Here is a 15,430-nt window from a genome sequence, read left to right on the forward strand (position 1 = left end):
ATTGGATTAAAGTACTGATTTTTTAAGGATGTTTAATTCTACAGCATTATAAAAAAAAAAAAAAAGAAATCTAGTAGAAGGTCTATTGTCGTTTTTGACAGTGCCAGCTCTGTCATCGGAGAAGGCAATGGCACCTGACTCCAGTACTCTTGCCTGGAAAATTCCATGGATGGAGGAGCCTGGTGGGCTACAGTTCATGGGGTCGCTAAGAGTCGGACACAACTGAGTGACTTCACTGTCACTTCTCATTTTCACGCATTGGAGAACAAAATGGCAACCCACTCCAGTGTTCTTGCCTGGAGAATCCCAGGGACGGGGGAGCCTGGTGGGCTGCCGTCTATGGGGTCACACAGAGTCGGACACGACTGAAGCGACTTAGCAGCAGCAGCGGCATTTCTGTCATCACTGGGTGGGGTGGATGCTAAAGCAGTGGGCACTGGTTGATGAGCTGCAGGAGTAGGGGAAGATGATTTGCTATGTTTGCTAATTTCTGTAGCTGTTTCCACCATGGCCAGTTTCCTTTTCGCTTTCCTCTAATTAAAAAACAGAGTCGGAATGAGAAGTGGGAGGAAGAATAGACATGTGTATCAGCATAGCCCAATGTCACGTAAGATGTTTTGGCAACACAATGGCATCACACTCTTGATTTACAAAAAATCATAGCTGATTAAAGTCGAAGCCTTTTTAGCTGTTATTAATCCTCATAACCTTTATGCTATAATTCCATTTTAAGAAATATAAGTTCAGTGAATATACTAAAAACCATTGAATTGTACCCTTTAAATCAGTAGGTTGAATGATTTGTAGATTTTATCTCAATAAACCTGTTATAAATACAAGTTCGAGATAGAAAGACATGTGTTTTATTAAATACTGAATTTGATGGGGACTTCCCTGGTGGTACAGTAGTTAAAACGACATGCTTCCACCACAGGGGACACATATTCGATCCCTGCTTGGGGAACTAAGATCCCACATGCCATGCTGTGCATCCGAACAGTGAAAAATTTGGTATTTTATTAAATAACAACTAAATTTTAACATATATATTACCTCATATAATTCTTTCAACACCTTTGAGTCCTACAGGCATTAAGGACCTGGGGGAAGTGGAAGAGCTAGGATATAAACTCAGGTCTGCCCAGGATGCCCAAGCTCGTGTTGTGGTCTTTGCACCATGCCACACCATCTCCCTGTCCCCTGCTATGTGTGAGGCTTTGTGACTGGCGCCCAGTTGAAGTCAGTGGAGGAGTCTGCCAGGCAGGCAGACCTGCAGGACCACATGGTTCCTGAGAGTAGTAACAGGTGACATAATAATTGAGAGAGATTCAACTAGAATCAATTGAAATTAGAAAGATCCAGAAGGTAGCAAAATGTAGGTGTCCTATACACGGAACAAATGTGATCATTGGCAGTGGTGAAAGTAGATGGTGGCATGGGGGAAGAACACTGTGAGCGCCCCAGATTGGCAGTGTCAGTCAGACAGGACAAGCGGCAGTTTAGTGAGTTCCCAGCTTGGTTCGCATTTCAGGTGTGATACCTGGAGAAAATAGATGTAAACAAGTTAAGAGTCCTGATTTTGAAAGGGCCAGGGTCCTGGTCAGGTTATGGAAGAGGAGCTAAAACCTGGGGAGTCAAGGACTCAGACTCTACAACAGGGAATTAGAACAAGGACTCAATACCAGGTTGAAGGCAAAAGTCGAGAGGCCAGAACCAGGGCACCTGATCAGGACAAATTACAGGATATCCTAATTATATCCTGAACTACCAAAACAGGGCTGCTTAAGGCCTTCAGCTAGAGACAGGATTTGACCCTGAATCTGGGGAAGGGCCAAAGCTACGGATGCGTGTCCAGTGGCCCAGCGATGGGACTTACAGCTCCTTAGAAGAGACCAGGGCCTGTCCAGCTGTGCCTTGCTTTGTCTCCTGCAACACGCATGACCAATGACAGCTGTCGGTACATGTACCCCTTTAAAAATATCCAGGGTTAGACACAATTCTGGGTGTGCCATCTACGATGCCAGCTGCTTCCTACTACACAAGAAAGCATTTCAGGAAGTGACTAAGAGAGAACATTGTTTTGGAATAACTATGAATCTGTTCTATTCAGTTTTATCATCAACAAAAATCACTTGTATGCATGTCTGATTTTGGCAGACCAGTGTGATGGGACCACCCCACCCCCACAGGGGCATCCCCGTGTGGACCCTGCCTGTGCAACCAGAATGCCTGGCTTGGCCTCTCTTTCTGTGCCAGCCCACTTGCTTAGTCAAGGCTCCTTGGGTTTCACGTAACAGATACAGCTCAAGCTTGCCTGAGCTAAAATGGAGAGTGGGCTGGACATGGGCCAGGGCCGGAGGGGCAGCTGGGCCTCATGGGGGTCAGAACAAAGACCTGAGAGGCCCCTGGGAATGTACACAGCTATTCTCTCACCCCCTCCCCTTTTCTTCCAGGGGCAACCTGGTTTCTCATCTCTACTTTTTTCTCCCTGACACTGTTTTAGTTGTCTTTCTCTACATTCCAGTTTTTCCTGCCTCCCAGAGCACATAGTGAAAATGACCATGCCAGCCCCTAATTGCATGCTGTCCTGGATCTGGGGCCAATAGTGACTGACCAGAAGGCCCATGTCTGCCATTCCAGATGTCCTGCAGACAGAATCTGGCTGTCTCGGTTTGGGTCGGGAGTGTCTCCTCCAATCAGCTGTGGGCCCTTGGGGTGGTAGTGACTCCTGGGGCCCACCCCTGAGGGAGCAGATGGCACAGAAGCTCTTAAAACAGGAGACTCAGACTGAACGAAGACCCCCTAAGTTGCCTACTCCCTCCAAACTGTCGTTAAGACAGCCAGTGGCTCTGAGACCCCCTCCACCCTGTTCTAGCTGCCTCGCTGTAACTCTGCTTTCTCCCTGACAGGCTGAACAATACCTAAACATAGTTTGTTAACTGAAAAGACCTTCATCACAAACTTCACCAAACTGATGATGAAGGTTTCCAAGTAAAACATTATTTTTCATATAGAATAATCTAGGAACTATACATTAAGGGGCAAAACCAATTTAAACTAAAGACCTACCAAGTACAGTGGAACTGAGCCTGTTTTACAGGGATCTACATTGCCTAACAGTATATTTTTTACAGGCAACAGATTTACTTAGGTATATGTACAAGCAATTCATTTGCAAAGTGCCTTTTAAAACAGCCCTCATATTATATCTGAATGAAAAGTATCATATTTATACTTCTCTAGGTATCCAAAAAATAAAACCTGAAATCGGAGACTAGAAGCAGAAAACCTGGAGGTTCTAACATAAATGAATTTGTGCCTCAGATTAATAAGGTAGCATTAAGGGAACTATGGAGCAGGTTATTAAATCTGAAGTCTTTAAAAGAAACTTTATTTGGCTGCATAGGAAGAATCTTAGCTGCGGCACACAGAATCTTTAGTATCTTTTGTTGAGGCATGCCAGCACTTAGTTGTTGCATGTGGGATATAGTTTCCCAGCCAGGAATTGAGCATGGAGTCTTGGGAGCATGGCGTCTTAGCCATTGAACATCCAGGGAGGTCCCTGAAGGCTATACTTTTAGGCTCAGAAAGCAACCAAGACTCCTTCCTTACAATCTCCAATGATGATGATGATGATGGTATTATCTGAGCACTAATTTTGTGCCAGGCACTGTGCTAAGCATTTTACATAGATTATCTCATTTAATGTTTATAACATCTTTATGAGATGGATAGTATTATTTTCCACATTTTACAGATGAAGAAACTTCAGGCACCATGCTAGTCAAGTTCCCACAAATGGTAACTTGCAGAACCAAGATAGAAGCCCAAGTCTGGCTGAAGGTGAAGAACTTAACCCATATAAAATGTTTAGATCTTCCAGCAAGAAATATTTTTTATTGAAAATGAAGTTCCCTACTGGACAGAAGGAGTTCCTATCATTTTTTTTATCTCATGAGGAGTTTTCATTTTCAATGCATCTAAGCAAGTTTGTTTCTTTTGCTTTTGATCAGAGTACATCATGAGAAATGCTGGGTTGGATGAAGCACAAGCTGGAATCAAGATTGCTGGGAGAAATATCAATAACCTCAGGTATGCAGATAACACCACCCCTATGGCAGAGAGCGAAGAAGAACGAAAGAGCCTGTTGATGAAAGTGAAAGAGGAGAGTGAAAAAGTCGGTTTAAAACTCAACATTCAGAAAACTAAGATCATGGCATCCAGTCCCATCACTTCATGGCAAATAGATGGGGAAAGAGTGGAAACAGTGGCTGAATTTATTTTTCTTGGCTCAAAGATCACTGCAGATGACTGCAGCCATGAAATTAAAAGACACTTACTCCTTGGAAGAAAGTTATGACCAACCTAGACAGCATATTAAAAAGCAGAGACATTACTTTGCCAACAAAGGTCTATCTAGTCAAAGCTATGGTTTTTCCAGTAGTCATGTATGGATGTGAGAGTTGGACTATAAAGAAAGCTGAGCGCAGAAGAATTGATGCTTTTGAGCTGTGGTGTTGGAGAAGACTCTTGAGAGTCCCTTGGACTGCAAGGAGATTAAACCAGTCCATCCTAAAGGAAATCAATCCTGAATATTCATTGGAAGGACTGATGCTGAAGCTGAAACTCCAATACTTTGGCCACCTGATGCAAAGAACTGGCTCATTGGAAAAGACCCTGATACTGGAAAAGATTGAAGGCGGGAGGAGAAGGGGGTGACAGGATGAGATGTTTGGATGGCATCACGGACTCAATGGACATGAGTTTGAGTAAACTCCTGGAGTTGGTGATGGACAGGGAGGCCGGGCATGCTGCAGTCCATGGGGTCGCAAAGAGTCAGACACGACTGAGCAACAGAACTGAAGAAAGGCACTTATGTCAAGGGGAATGAAAAAATGTTTAAGACCCTCTTAGGGTTTTCTTTTTTTTTATGGCAATAAGTCTTTATTTTTCATACAGGGTGCCACTGCAGGGAGCCATCACACTGCTGTTTTCAGATATACAGAACAGAACAGAGCATTCCAGCATGCCGCCTCACTGTACACAGAAAACGTGAGCATCTTCAGACACTAAGGCTAGGAAATGGGTGAACACCGTTTGTTGATACGCTTATGAATCACTCAGCAGTGCTATTACAGGCTGTCTTTATCTGAAAGCAGAATTACAATCACTCTGGCAGCCTCTGGGCGACTCTAAAATGCAGGTCTAGTGAGGGGTACAGCAAGCAAGCAAGAGACATGTACCGTGCGTGTCCCATTCTGAAAGGAGACTGATTTGCAGCCTGGCTTGGCACATTTTAAGAGTTGATAGAGCTATCTTAACAACTTAAGATTGAGTTTCCCTTACCATATACATTGGCAATCAACTTAATTGAGAATTTCGGAAATACAAGCTCAGGGTTAAAAAGCAGAACTCTTGTTCCTGTAACAGAATTGCTACTTAACCAACTTTTGCCCAGTTCTCACCAGTTGTCTTGCAAAAAAACCCCACATCTGATGAATTTTAGTGAAAGCCTCTAGCAACTGTAACAGACCTTTCTTAACCCAGCTCTAGGTACTAAGTATCAGAAATAAGTGCCTGTGAAGTGGATGTGTCCACTGAAAACCACAGTGTTTCTGCTGGAGGTAAGTGTCAAATTTCCTCTTGATGTTGTCAAAGGAATCTGCTCCCATGTAGTCAGCCTGGCCCTGTTCCCACCGCTCCTTCCGTTCTTCTGAGGATACAAAAGGCTGTGCCTGAGCTGGGATCTCCCCAAGGGACAGCTGTGATACGGCTCCTGAGGCATTTTCCACCTGTACATACGAGCGGGTGTCTTTGACAAGGCCGAAGTGCTGAAGCACAGGTAACACGCTGGTAGTGAAGATGTTCCACCACAGGCTGAGAAACTCTGGGTGAGTCATGTTGGGATCATGGGACTCACTCTGAATACTTTTTGTTTGAGGATCGTAAGTATAATTCCATGGTTTGGTTCGTCCTAGGAAATGCACAACTTTGGCCTTTGCACCAAACGCTTTAAATGCTGGGAGGTAGGAGTATATAGAAATGCTGCTGAGGTTATAAATAAATGGCAGGTGTTTTCTGATATCTGTTGTTGCCCAGCTGCTAAAAAACGTATTCAGTAAACCCTGGTCCCCACCATCAAAACTACGTTGCTCCGAAGCGAGACGCAACAGCTGACTGTATGTTTCGACTGAAGGCTGATAAAGACTCCAGACTGAAGGCTGATAAAGACTCCAGAATTGAAGCAGTCAGGCCACCCTGGGTCTGGTGCCGGCGCCAATTCTTCTCTCTCAAAAAGATCGTCAATATTGGCTAGGAACAGAGTATCTGCATCCATGAATACACATTTGCAGTACCGTGTGCGTGTCCAGCAGTGGAGTTTAATCAACGTGACACCCAACTCAGGCCTCTTCATTAAGGTGAGATGCGCAGAATCACCGCTGTCCAGGACATCCACCACGATGACTTCATCAAAGACGGTCTCTAAAGTTTTCCTCATGGAGTCCGAGACCTGCGGGGTGATGAGCACGACCAGCCTCCTGGAGGTCCTGTGCTGTTTCAGAGACAAGCCCAGGACCAGGGCTCCTTTGGCGTAGGAATCGTTTGTCGTCAGTGTCACAAAGGCCTGATCTGTCATGGTGCAGCCGGGGGCGCGGGCGGCCGCCGCAGCCGCAAGTTCCTGACTTGGAGACTCCGCGCGCAGGGAGCGAGCGCGGCCGGCGAGGAGGCGCGGCCCTCTTAGGGTTTTCAAGGAGCTCAAGGTCATCTAATATTGAGCAAGAGAATATACAAATAGTTATAAGAGAACACTGAATATGAGGTGCCATGCCAGTGACATCTTAGCTCCAGGAGATGAAGGGATGGAACAATCATGTTTACTAAGTATATAAAAGTTATGATTTGCTGCATATGAATGTTGTTAGCTGAATCATGTGATTGACAGAAATCCCTTGTTAGCCAAAGTAATCAACTATTCTCAGGTGTGATTCTCAGCAGGACCACTATGACTTCTGGTTAATCATGTACCTGTGTCTTTAAGTGAACCCTGAGCTGTGACCCTTTGTAATAAGATATAAGACTAAAAGAAGCAATGGATCTTAGGTTGGATCCTTGTTGCCTGTTCTCAGTAAACAAACACTGTCCCTAAAGAAAGCACCTCTACTGTGAGCTGTCAGCCAGCAAACCTGGGACAACAGGGAGAAGTGCAAAAAAAAAAGCTCTCCCCTCAACACAAAACTTTCAGTCTCAAGATGTTTCCAAAACAGCCCCAGAAATAAATGAATACACCTGTTCTTTGTCCTTTGATCGCAGAAACCAATCCACCATCTGCAGCCAGCTGGACCCAGCGGATCTTGGTGCTGCCTGCCATCAGAAATCTGAACCGAGCACTGATCGCTTGCTCTGCGCTCCACTTCCAAGACCAAACCCGCTTTTTGTTCAGGTAAGGTGAGCCCAGCTGTGTTTTTCTTCACCCCTGAAGTCGGCAGTGGTCTGTGAACAGGACTTAGAGGCTTAACTGTGGCAGTAGAAAGTGGAATGAATTCCAGACTCTGGATAAAATAGCTCTAATGCTCCTTTTCATTTGTATACAACTTTACATGACAAAGGCCATCACAATCACCATTAATTAAACCTACCACTCATTGCCCTCTGAGCCAGGTCTGAAGTCCTCTGCTCATTTTACAGCTGGCAAAACAGATAGTAAGGCTTAGGGATTTGCTGAGGTGAAGTGGTGCTCAGCCAAGGAACCCTGCCCCAGTTCCCTTTCGAGTTCATTCTTTTTTTGGGGGGGGGGGCCTGGAAGAGTCCTTCAAAGTGCCCAGTTCTTAACTCCAAGCACCTTAAGGACATCAGTTGGCAAGAGCTGCTTGGCAGCAGAATGACAGCCGTTATGATCGGAGCACAGTGTGTGGCTTGAATTATCTGAAAACAGCCAACTCTTGTTTCTCTGGCTCTCAGTGGATGTTAAACACATACGCACATAAAGTTTCTCCCATCAGGCCAGAGAGGAGGCCAGGACATGTGGGCAGTTGTAGCAATGCTGCCTTTGACATTTGACCTGGTGGAAAGCAGCCTGCTCGCTACCCACTCTTCACCCGTCTCGTACCAGATTCTTTACATTAAAATTTCAAATGAACTCAGAAGCGAACCTATTCCAAGAGCGGGCCTAGTCCCATATTGGTGGGATGTGGGGAAGAGGAAAACTGGAGGCCCATATACCATGCTGCTGCTTCTGCTGCTAAGTCGCTTCAGTCGTGTCCGACTCTGTGTGACCCCATAGACGGCAGCCCACCAGGCTCCCCCGTCCCTGGGATTCTCCAGGCAAGAACACTGAAGTGGGTTGCCATTTCGTTCTCCAGTGCATGAAAATGAGAAGTGAAAGTGAAGTCTCTCAGTCATGTCCGACTCTTAGCGACCCCATGGACTGTAGCCCACCAGGCTCCTCCATTCATGGGATTTTCCAAGCAAGAGTACTGGAGTGGGGTGCCATTGCCTTCTCCCCACATACCATATGTCCATATAAAAATTGTAGCTGAAGCTAACAAGCTAGTTAGCCTTGATAGGCCGGTTAACTTTCCCTATCTTGACAGACTTGTCTTTACAATGACCTGTAATATTAATTTGACTGATGCAGAACTTCTCAGAGCTCCACATCAGAATGGTCTGGTTCCAGGAGAGCAGTTCTGACCTGATGTCCTTCCCCACCCACAGGCCTGCCACATATTAGAAAAGGCCTCATATACATTCAGTGATGATCCCACCCCACATCCGTGCAAGTTCCTGCCACATCAGCACCCCCTCATGACCACCACCTTGGGCCTGTGGTACCACAATCAATGGCACAATCTACCCTTGCAAGGATAGATCAGGAAAAGAGTTTCATACCAGTTGAAGAAGCAGAGACTTGGGTAGGGAATTCTGGGTCTAAAAGCAGGGCAGGGCTCTGAGTGAATAAATCACTTGGCCTGTGGATTCCTTGCCTAGTGAAGAGGAGTAACCAGAAGGGAACAAGAAGGGGTCTCTCTAATGAGTGGGCCCAGGGAGGGGCCTCTTGCCAAGACCTAAGAGCAAATGATATCTGGCCAAAGAATAAGTCATTCAGAAGTGTGAGTTAATATTGGAGTCTATACAAATCTGGTTGCCATAAATAATTTCATTTCAGCTATAAGACCCAGAGGCATGAGCTGTTTCAAATGTTACGTCTGCCGCCTTCCACAAATAACTTACTCTGGGCAATAGGCATGGTCTTCAGTAGGTATAAGGGCCAGAAACCAAATGAATCAGCTCAGTAATTAAATATTTTACTAGAGAGGTTGATCTCCCATAAAAATAAGCAGATGTCAGAACTCTAGGTGGTGACACTAAGCAGGGTACCCCTGCTATTGCCACCCCAAAATGGACGAACTAGGAAGAAAAAGAGAAGCATGACTCCCTGGTCCCCTGGAAATGTGCTGCCATGCTCTTTGTGGAGGGGTCCTTAGGTCAGTCAAGGTTGCTAGGACCCTGGGGACAAAACAGATCCCTCTGTCCACATCATTTTCCATAGAATCAGAGTCATAATCCCAGTCCTGGGGCTTGAGATGTAAAGAAGTTTACATCACAAGCTTTCTTATTAACTCATATCTCTATTTTGTTTCAATTAATTGATTTACAACATTTAATTTTAAGGGAACTATATCCACATATAAAAAGTATTTTTATCACCAAATTCTGAAGGCAGGACTGCCCTGGTGGCACAGTGGGTAAGAATCCACTTGCCAGTGCAGGGGACACAGGTTTGATCCCTGGTCCAGGAAGATTCCACAACTAAGCCCGTGCAGCACAGTACTGAGCCTGTGAGCCGCAACTACTGACCTCACATGCTGCAACCACTGAAGCCTGTGCGCTCTCGGGCCTGCTGGCTGCAACTGCTGAGCCTGTGTGCCGCAGCTACTGAAGCTCATGTGCCTAGAACCCATGCTCTACAAGAGACGCCACGGCACTGAGAAGCATTCTGCAGCAACACCGTGAAGAGCCCCTGCTCACGGCAACTGGAGAAAGCCTGTGCAAAGCAATAAAGACCCAGTCAGCCAAAAGCAAATGATTAAATAAAATCATAAAAAAATTCTTAAGGCAAAAGATATGAATAAGGAAATGTATAAGATATATATTTTGATGCTAATTTGTGGCTGCTGTCTATGTCAGTGCCAACAGCATTGAATTCTGGATTCTTTTGTTTTTTAAAGAATGAGAGTTAAATATATATATATAATATAAATATATAATATATTATTATATATAATATATAAATATCATATATATCATAAAATATAATATATAATATAATATATAAAAATATATATTTATTTGGTTGCATTGGGTCTTAGTTGCAGCATGTGGGATCTTTAATCTGACGTTTGAACTCTTAGTTGTGGCATGTGGGATCTGGTTCCCTGACCAGAGATCAAACCCAGGCTCCCTAAATTGGGAGCATGGAGTGTTAGCCACTGGACCACCAGGGAAGTCCCTGAATTCAAGTCTTGATTCAAAAGCTTTAGTCCAACCTTCTCCTAAAGTTTTGTTCCTAATATATGAAGGATGTATTTCCTTAATGACTTTTAGATAGTGTTTATATAAATTAATTCATTATTATTATTTACTTTTAAAATGGAGATAAAAATACAGTCCAAATCAGAATAAAACAGTCAATTCACACCATCAGATAGTGGTCACATCTGCAGTATGGACAGATGGGTTCTCTTCCTGCCCCCATAGACTTCTCCACCAAAGATCCTCTATCTGTTCATACAGACTCTTTCTGCAGAGCCAGGGACAGTCTGTGTGCCTATACTGACCCCATTTCTGGTTGTCACTTGATAACATGACCCATCTACTTTTGTGTTGCCACCCACACAACTGTCCTACTTCCTGAAAACATGCCCTCTGCCTCCCTACCTTAGTTTAAATTCCCATGTTATCTGATTCATCCTCCTTGCCCTTCCAGTTCAGGTGAATTATAGGTCCAAAGAGGGTGACTTGGTGCTGTCAATAAGACTTTGCTGGAATGCTACAGTTCTGTCACAAGCATGACTCTCAGATGATGTTGATAACTGCTGATAATATCTGTTGTCACTGATACGAGGAATGTAACTTTTCATTTATCCAGAATAGTTCGGGAACAGGTAGTTCTAATAAACTGCAATCTGCTTAACTATAGACTACCAGTTTTGAAAGAAAAATAAACTAATTTGGAAAGAACTATAAATAACACAGCAGCACATTCCTGGCAGATCATAATTTTACCTGGCATTGTAATTATTTATGTGTGTGCTCCACCTCTCCTGCAAGGCCATTGAGTTCTTAAAGGATGATTTGTATCGGTTTCATCTTTATTCCCCTTATTGTACTTAGAGAATTGCTTTATATGTTGTAGATGCTAAAAAAAGTTTTTATGAAATGAATGAAAATATAGTTGATCCTTGAACAATGTGGGGAAAGGGTGCCTACCCCAACACAGTCAAAAATCTGCATATAACTTTTCATTTCTCAAAACTTAACTGCTCATAGCCTACTATTGAATGGAAGCCTTACCAATGACATAACAGTCCATTAACATAAATTTTGTATGTTATATGTAGTGTATATAGTATATTCTTATAATGAAATAAGCTACAGAAAATTTTATTAGGAAAATCATAAGGAAGAAAAAACATTTACAATACTATACTGTACTTATTGATACTGTTTAAGTTATTTGTTTACAAGATGAATCTTGTATCAGTGCCTGCATCCATGTTATCTTACATGATACGAAACACTGTAGATGTTATACTTTTACCCAAAAACTTGGTTTACCTCTTGGTGGGTGTTGAGCCAAAAGACACAACCAAGCCAAAGATCAGGAAGAGGAAATATTTATTACTTGCAGCAAGTAAGGACAATGCTGGAGATATTTCCCAAAGAAGTGTCTCCCCAAACAGCAAAACTAGAGGTGTTTTAAGCTAAAGGTACATGCATGTTTATGTAGGAGCTTGAGCAGAGAAGAATTCAGTGCAGAATTGAGGCAGGTGTCAACAGAGTCCAAACTTTAGTTGATTGAAGTCACATGGGTCAGAAAAGATCAACATCATTGTTCCTTAGATTCAGGTTGATCTGGTAAATTTAAGTGCTTCAGGCTCTTCTTTACCATTGAAATACGACTGGGAGACTTTACAGCTGATTTTTTATCTTTGCTATTGTTACTTCTCTTGCCTGATGACAGTCATTTGTTCCTGCATTCTTTCGTTCCCTTAAGATTATTAATTACTGAGATCTGTCCAAGGACAAGCACTGTGGCCAGGCTTAGATTACAAAATGACTTAAGCCAAAAGCAGCTTCTCTTTGTCAAGAAAATCATGCCTAGTTTTTTTTTCTCTGGGGACCTTCTACCCAATCTGCTTACAAAATCCCCCTTTAAGAAATTTCAGTCTTCAGTCTTGAGAGGTATGGGACTGAAGGTAAGACTTCCGTAATAGCTTCCTGCTGAGAATGGATGTTTCAGTTTCCTGAGTTAGAGGAGTGGAATTCTTTTGTTGCTAGAGCTAGGTCAGTTTTGGGGTCCACCAAAGTAGTGTCTGAACCTTGCTTCAGTAGCGTTATTCTAGCAAGTGTAGAAGACACACAGTGGGAGAGACAATTAACAGCAACATAGCAACATCATTAGCAGAGACTTGAGCCAAGAGCCCCCTAAACCAAACCATTTTTCTGATATTTTCACTAAACTGGGAAGGGAACCTTCAGAGAGGAGGTTTGATTTTTTCATGTGGATCATAGGTGAGTCACATTAGAAAATTCATCAGGAATTAAAAATAGCGTTTGCTATATATTATAGCATAAGTTCCTCCTTGAGAGGCTTTTAAAATATCAAGGGCCATTTTTTCATCATAGAAACTTCTGAATTCATTAGACTGACTGCCTGATTACTGTTGTGAAGCCTTGCTGGGTAAATTTTGCTAAAGCCTCTGTGAGAGTGATTATGTCCTCTATGGTTGATTTCTTTCTTTCTTTCTCTCTTTCTTTCTTTCGGCCATGCTATGCATTTTGTGAGATCTTAGTTCCCTGACCAGAGGTTGAACACCAGCCCCAGTGCAGTGAAAGTTGAAAGTGCCAAGTCCTAAACACTGGACTACCAGGGAGCTTTCTTTAATGTTTGATTTTCTAAAAGCATACCTCTCCCTAATGGCCAAAGCAGGTGTACAATGCATGTTCTGTAGGCCAGAAAACAGGCCACTCTGGTCAGTAAAGTTTAAGTTAAACCATGTATAAGCCAGCATGACTTACCTCATACCTCAATGAGAACATTTTTGTCATTTCCCCTCTTGATCACAAGTCTTTCAACGCACAAAAATATTTGTCCCTTGATGCCAGGGTGGTTGCAGCCTGTCCTGTGTCCATCATGTCCCTTGGTGCTAGGCCTCCTTTTTGTTAACATAGAAATATTTGCCTAGGTATCCACACTGGGGGAGAATTTATCAGGTATCTGTGAAGAGGCTCAGAGGTATGTTAGTGGGGAAACATTTTGTAGGTTACACATTTATCAATTGTATCAAATTATAACACAAACATTGTATATGTGCTTTTAAAGCAAGTAGAGATATATGTTATGAGTAGTTATACTCTGTGACAACCTCACTAGATAACTTTCTTTTCCTCCTGAACATCAGGGCAAATGTATGGCTAACACAATAACTGTCGATTTTGATAGGGCCTTAACATAGGGTATTGAATCTTCACCTAAAAATAGATTGTCGTGGTAAGCTTCAGAAACAAACTTAAGAGTGTCCCTTTAACAATTCATTTAAATTTTATAATTATGTAACTTAACAATAAGTAGCTATCTGGAAGTTGAGTCTCAGACAGTAAATACAGACTTCAATGAACAAAATTAGATTTTAATATCCACTGAAACATAATTTTTTTTCTCTAAAGTTAACCTCACTTTTACCAAATGTAGCCAAATTAAGACCAATTTGTTTTACAGAATAAGTCTGATTGATTGATCACTTAGCCTCTTTTAAGGTGGTTGGGTTGGAGCTTTTCATAAGGGATCTCAGATTGAAATGTTGAAAGATTTCTCAAAGCCAGAAAAGCCATTCTGTAGGCCTGTCACAGATTTCACCTGCAACATCTACAGATTTGAGTGAATTCCACCATTTTCAAGGTCTCCAAAATACCTTGAGTTTCCTGCATCCGTTAGGAGGTGGCCTTCCTTGTTTACCTGATAAAGCTGCTGGAAACTTGAGGATTTCTAATTTTTGGAGGAATCAAGTAGAGAGAAAAGATAAACGTTTCCGTTTTACTTCCAAAGGTGTAATTTACCAAATTGCTGTTAGTCATAATTAGCTTGAGAGGGAGCATATCATTATGTCTGGAAAACACAGATTAAAGCCAGTAACATTTTAAACAAAAACCCTAAAAATTATAACCATATTCTTCAGTTCACTCAGTAACTGACCCATTTTGTTAACAATGGGTTTATGTTTATGAAGCCATCAGGTTTTCATTCAGTTTAGTTCAGTTCAGTCGCTCAGTCGTGTCCAACTCCGCGATCCCATGAACTGCAGAATGCCAGGCCTCCCTGTCCACCACCAACTCCTGTCGTTAACCCAAACTCGTGACCATTGAGTCGGTGATGCCATCCAACCATCTCATCCTCTATTGTCCCCTTCTCCTCCCGCCTTCAGTCTTTCCTAGTATCAGGGTCTTTTCAAATGAGTCAGTTCTTCGCATCAGGTGGCCAAAGTATTAGAGTTTCAGCTTCAACATCAGTCCTTCCAATGAACACCCAGGACTGATCTCCTTTAGGATGGACTGGTTGGATCTCCTTGCAGTCCAAGGGACTCTTAAGAGTCTTCTCCAACAGCACAGTTCAAAAGCATCAATTCTTCGGCACTCAGCTTTCTTTATAGTCCAACTCTCACATCCATACATGACTACTGGAAAAACTATAGCCTTGACTAGATGGACCTTTGTTGGCAAAGTAATGTCTCTGCTTTTTAATATGCTATCTAGAACTAGGTAAGAAATTCAATAATCCTAATGAAAACCTATCAACCTAAACCTAGATAGGTTTTCATTAGGATTCTTTAATTTCTTACCTAGTTCAATGGTATGATCTGAAATTTATCAGAGACCTATACTTTTCAAAAATTTCTTCCTAAGAATCTTCTTGAAGGTGAAGCATTTTTGCAAAATATCAAAGTATAACAATAACTGTCTATAAATGGCAAAGGACTTAAAAAGACATGATTCACACCTGATTACAATGTAATTGACAAAGAAACTTTGTTACTGTTTTCACATACAACATTTTAAGATAGCAACTAAAATTATAGCATGATTATACCAGAACATAGCCAAAGTTCAGAAATGTATAATTTCTAGAATGTCTATGTTAATCATATATTCATAA

The 15,430-nt window shown here is 42.5% G+C and overlaps 1 protein-coding gene across 1 annotated transcript; it reads right to left on the reverse strand.

The window, feature by feature from the left end:
• Window positions 1-4,921: 4,921 nt before the first annotated feature.
• LOC122704332 (glycogenin-1-like) lies at window positions 4,922-6,767 on the reverse strand. The gene is given in 2 exon segments (XM_043918880.1): window positions 4,922-6,203; window positions 6,206-6,767. Coding segments are annotated over 2 exon segments (1,215 nt in total). The 5' UTR covers window position 6,767; the 3' UTR covers window positions 4,922-5,549.
• Between the last annotated feature and the right edge of the window lie 8,663 nt (window positions 6,768-15,430).

The sequence above is a fragment of the Cervus elaphus genome, chromosome 12 (assembly GCF_910594005.1).
Source record: "Cervus elaphus chromosome 12, mCerEla1.1, whole genome shotgun sequence".
In the NCBI taxonomy this organism is placed as follows: Eukaryota; Metazoa; Chordata; class Mammalia; order Artiodactyla; family Cervidae; genus Cervus; species Cervus elaphus.